At 25.7% G+C, this 5851-nt stretch overlaps 1 protein-coding gene across 1 annotated transcript in view; it reads right to left on the bottom strand.

The window, feature by feature from the left end:
• Positions 1 to 453: 453 nt before the first annotated feature.
• Positions 454 to 5851, bottom strand: part of LOC113388418 — a 43660-nt gene continuing 38262 nt past the window's right edge. Inside the window, exon 6 of the mRNA XM_026625796.1 lies at positions 454 to 649. Coding sequence (XP_026481581.1) covers positions 454 to 649 — 196 coding nt within the window. The remainder of the gene's footprint in view (positions 650 to 5851) is intronic.

Below are 5851 nucleotides of genomic sequence, written 5' to 3'. Positions count from 1 at the left end.
TGGTTGCCGTGCAGTCGGGCGCATTTTTCAGACTGTCAGATAGAAAACCAAACGTATAGAAACCGCACAAATGTCGAACAAACGATGTTAGATAACAGGGTGTTTCTGACTCGGTTTCATAACATACGAGTGACGTTGCAGTTTACGTGTAAAACGCCTGAATGCACAGCAAACACATGGACATTTTGACAGTATTCAGTATGATTCAGTAGCATAATGTATGGAAGTTGGAGCGTAACATTGCATAAATATTTTTTTCAGACTTACAATCTAATATAATTCTATTCAGAAGTATTATGTATGGAAGTTGGAGCGTAACATGGCCTTGCCATAACATTGGTCTGTTATGCACCAGAATTGTTCCCTATATCTATTATATAAATAAGATCTTTATACTTACAATCTAATATAATTCTATTACATTCTATTATCTATTTTTACAAAATTATGACCCTAGTATGCCATGTTGCTCCTCAGGACAGCCCTCTTTTTCTTGGTATATTTTTTACAAGTGTTTTTCCACCAGGTGTATTTTGTACAAACTTTTTCTGTCTTGAAAACAAAACACTTTGTCTGCACAACATTGAAGAATAATTTACCAACTATTTCAGCCGTTGTGGTTCCGGCGATTTTTAGACAAGTACGAAATCTGAAAAAAAAGATAAAATTGGACTGAATTTATTTTACAATATTTATTTCTAGACACTCCAAGATAAAATCTTATCTCTATTAAGAGTACAAGATAGGGCATGCGTGATAGCATATTTAACAGATTAATTGCCATGTCAGTCACATGTGCCTGACACCGAAAAGTTTCTGACATTTATGTGTCAGACATATATGCCTTTGATAGAATGGGAAAAAAGTTTGTGTCACAATGTTAGTCATATATGTGTGACACGAATAATAGTGTTTTTCCAAGAATTTTTGCAAAAAAAAATTTTATCTGATACACTAATTTCCTTGATGAATTTTTAACTAAATTATCTAAGAAATTTATAATGGCCCATATAATTCTTAACTTCCCGTAGGTAGTTTAATGTAGTAGTAATGGGCCGAAAATCGAAATTGAAAATTTTTGCATTTCTCCACCTTTCAAAGGTTTCTAAACATTTTGGTATACTTCAGGAAAAATAGATGTGTGTGTATGTATGTATGTATGTATGGTGAAAAAAATTTTCGCCTACGTTTTCGGGCGCACGAATCAACCGATTTGAATGGTTCAAAAAGCATTTGATTTCTATTGATAGGGAGATCTGTCGATTAGTTTTTGGCAATGGCAGGTCCAGCCATTTCAAAGATACAGGGCTAAATGTGCAAAAAATGGCAGTTTCTGAGTGAACTAAGCGTCCGATTTGAATGATTCCTCGATCATTTCGTTACGGTACGGGAAGTTCCAGCAATTTACCTTAAAGCATGATGCCACACACCCCACGTTTTGATTTCTAGTTTATATTTTATCTAGTTGTCTAGATTTAGTTTAATTTGAAATATTATAGATTCATCTAAAAAAAATATTCGCTTAAATTTGATTATATTTAATTAAATATATTAATTTGTTTTTATAAATATATAAATTTAAAAAAAAACATTGGCTTCAGTATTTGCATATGGAAGCCGCGGATTTGTTGAAAATTTAACTAAATTCAAAGAAACAATTATTGAAAATCTTTCTGATTTTATGAATTAATAATTCAAATATTTTTTTTATTTAGCATTGATCAACTAAAAACATATATTAGATTAATATTTTGAATTTTGATAAAGAAATGTTAAATGTTAAATATTGAAAAGAAATTTGTTAACGAATGTCTCATATAATTTAAAACAACGAATCTTTTATATGCAATTAATGAGGTTGTTTTCTTAACAAAAAACTTCTAGACGATTTAATAATTTTACAAAAAACTTATACTGCAAATATATATAGCTATTTTTTTCTAATATAATATAATATATATATATATATATATATATATATATATATATATATATATATATATATATATACTTTCTTTGATCTAATGATTCTCGTTACAGCATTTTTTGTTCAAAGAAAATCCGTTTTATATCGGGAAAAGCTTTGAGCATTTTATCCTTTAAACCAGGATCATTATCCGGATTTAGTATTTTCTGTTTAGTGGTCAAAAATCGTAGACTTTATTAGCCAAATCTGACAAATCGGTGAAAAAGTAAAGGAATTAGGAATCGAATTCGACAAGTCGAAAGAAGAAACTAATTGGGAATCAAAATCCGATTTCAGGAGCTGAATAAGGGTTTAATAATTATTAGAACGATATGTGGTTAAATTAATTAGTTATTTATTTAGCTGCTTAAATTTCCCTCAAAACATCACAAAAACACATGAATTTCTTCCTATAAAAATAAACATAAGTATCTCCATATAAAACCTCGTCAGATATTTATTTTTACTAGGAGAATTTTATTTATTTCACAAACATTTAATGTACTTTCTTATTGTTAAAGGCGTCGTCGACGACATTTGAAATATTCATGAATAAATAATATAAAAAAATATTATTATTATGATTGTTGTTTTATTTATATTCATTCCCAACAATATTTACTTATGTCGTAAAATTTTATGATAAATCTTATGAGCCGCTCGTATGAAATTCATAAAATGCATAAAATGCATAAAATACATAAAATTTTATATTGTTTTGAATAATTTTAGATAGGAAGAATTGTTTGTAAAGTACGAGTCGAACTCGTGTAAAATTATGAAAATATTGTAAGATAAAGTATCTTTATAAACTACTAAATAGAATTAGAAAATCAGACCACTAAATAGAAAATAGAATTCTAAAATCAGATAGTAAAATTTCTTGCAAATACTTTTTGGATTTTTTAAGTCGGTTCACATTTTCTGGCCAAAAATTTTATTTTATTTTTATTTAAATATATATATATATATATATAATATATATATATATATATATATATATATATTGAAGATTTTTTGTTCGATGTTGAAACATATATAATATATATATATTATATATATATATATATATATATATATATATATATATATATACATTATTTTCATATATCTTTCATATTTTTCACATGAATTAAATAAATTTTGTTAAAATGATTTTTTTTATATTAAAAACTTTTATTTATATTACAATATTGCAATTAAATTTCTATTAAAATGATATTTTTATATCAAAAATTTTTATTTCTGGCGAAAACCTGGAAGAAAAATGTTGCAATTAAATTTTTGTTAAAATGTTTTTTTTTATATTAGAAAATTTTATTTCTAGCCAAAACGTGGACGAACAATTTTGCACTTATTTTTTTTTTAAATGACTTTCAAATTAGATACTTTTCTTTCTGGCAAATTTAATTTAAATTCTGTTAAAATGATTTTTTTGTATTAGAAACTTTTAATTTCAAATTAATATTATTAATAGTAATTAATAATTTAAATTTTAATTTCAATTTTAATTTTAGTTTTTAGGCAATAAAAATTCTATTAATTTTCTAATATCTTAAAGAGATTCCAATTAGAATTCTTATCAGATTCCAATGGTATTTACAGTTAAATCTAACTAGAATCAAATCCATAAGGAAATAGTATATATTTCCTGCAATTTTGCTGATAATAATAAAATTATATACGATTATTATCATATCTATGTCTTGTAGAAAAGAAAGTTTTAATTGCAATTTTATAGCACTTATTTATTATCATCAACAAAACCAATTTAATAAAAATATGCATTGTCAGATATTTATGTACATTATTATAGCTTAAAATTTATTTTTTTTATTTAGTGACTTATTTATAAGTCTAACTGAGTTAAAAAATCCAAATATACTTAACATGTTAAAATAATAAAAAAATCATATGGGCCCTGGAAATTTAGATAGTTTTAGTTAAAAATGTACCGAGAAACTTAATCAAAGAATAATGTTTTTTTTGCTAAAATTTCTGGAAAAACACTAATTTTCATGACGCACATATATGTCTGACATGCATTTAACGTGTTAACAATAATTTTACAAATTGATTTTTAACATTTGTTTTTTCTTCATTTCAACAGATAAAACCAGATTGACCAGGACAAGTCAACAAAAGTCGTTCGTGATTTATATTTATTTATCGGGTACTCGGATCGAATCTTGGTTCTAGTACTTGTATATTAAAATAATAGGTTATGGACTCAAATAAGTAGATGTGGACTTTTGAAAAATTGTACTTTAAAGACAAAGTGAAAAGCAAGTGGCCAAAAAAAATATTTTTTGTCGTGTGTAAAAATAGTTTATATTAAAGGAATCATCTACAATTAGATGGATTTTGCGATAAGTATTAAAGAGTAAAATTAAAAGCTCAAAAACTTTGTTTTTGGTGAAAAAACTCTCCGATCCTCAGTTAAAAGTGTATCTAGTGAAAGTGTACAAAAACTCGTAAAACAATTCATTTTTTTAAGTATACAGAGTTGCTGTACAGCAAAATGATATTAGACAATACTGTAGCTTATTCAATTTCCGATAAATTTCTCGAATACATCATTCTTATCAAACAAATAGTTTTCAAGTTACAAAAGCCAAAACAAAAATAACCACTCCCAGCTTCAAGTGGTATACTGAACTCCAAAGCAAGATGTCGCTTTACACACTATGCAAAAAATCTTAGACAAATTCGAGTTTGTATGGAAACTAGTATACTTCATTCTCAGACATTTTTAGTGCGTTTTTTTGTAAATTCTTCGTTGTTTTTAGTGCCGATTTTTTTTGTTTTAAATTATTTTATGTTTTAGTGTTTTACTGTTTAGTGAAGTGCAGTAAAAAATGTGATTAAAAGTGTGATCCTGGTTCCTGAAAGTTCCAGAAGTTCCTGATTAGGCTCTCTTCTGGAAATCGAGAGGTAATAAAAATAAATAGACCAATTCTATGACATATTTGCTCTATTTTATGTATAGAGTATCCAACTCAGTTTTCTATTTTTCTAATATTTACCAATTTGTTACCTTTTTCATTTTGAAGTTAATACTTCTTTACAAATATATCATTTTTATATATCAATCCATACCGGTTTCATTTTCCTCAGTATTCAAAATAATTTATTTTGTTCTTATTATCTCAATTTTGTTCATCTTTTATTTGATTTTTCTTTCTATATTTAAGAAATACAGAAGAGTCGTCTTTGAACTTTGCAAACAAATTTTATTAAACTCAAGTTTAATTTATTGTTTTTTTTTCTAATTTTAGACAACAAATTGGTATCGAGATGTTCCAGAAGAATCGGTGATTTTAAAAAAGGTCAGTGGATTTTTATTTCTAGACATGCCTTTTTAATATTCATGTATTTTTTTCAGCAAAAATATAAAATTAATACAAAAGTGAAAAGTGCAGTGTTAATTAAATTCCTTTGATAATATAAAAAAAAGTTAAAGATAGTGAATGTAAATTCGCGTAAATCAAAGTGTTTTTTAAAATAGTGCTATTTAAATCAATTTCTTTCTTAATTTCGCGTAAACAAAGTGAAAAGTGAATTATGCAATTTTATGAAGAAATTGTGAGCTTTTGCTGCCCTGATATAAAGGTAAGAGTTGTTTTTTCGTTATTAAAAAGTATATTGTAATTAACAATTGTTGACATAACAATTTTGAAAAAAATCTAAGAATTTTGGAATTTTTTACGACTTGCAAAGAATTATTTCAAAAAATATTGCTTTAGCAAAAGACCTATCAGAAAAATATAGGTTTAAACAATAGAACATTAAATAAAACATCCTCCAACATTTTTAACGATTTTTCCCAGCCATTAATAAATAAAACTATCAACAACTTATTTCTCAAAAATTCCTTTATTTCTT

Source organism: Ctenocephalides felis, unplaced genomic scaffold (assembly GCF_003426905.1).
Source record: "Ctenocephalides felis isolate EL2017-DRISC unplaced genomic scaffold, ASM342690v1 CF-g0.4_SCAFFOLD_03572, whole genome shotgun sequence".
Taxonomy (NCBI): Eukaryota; Metazoa; Arthropoda; class Insecta; order Siphonaptera; family Pulicidae; genus Ctenocephalides; species Ctenocephalides felis.
Note: the sequence above shows the minus strand (reverse complement) of the source record. Positions and strands in the feature narration are given on the sequence as shown.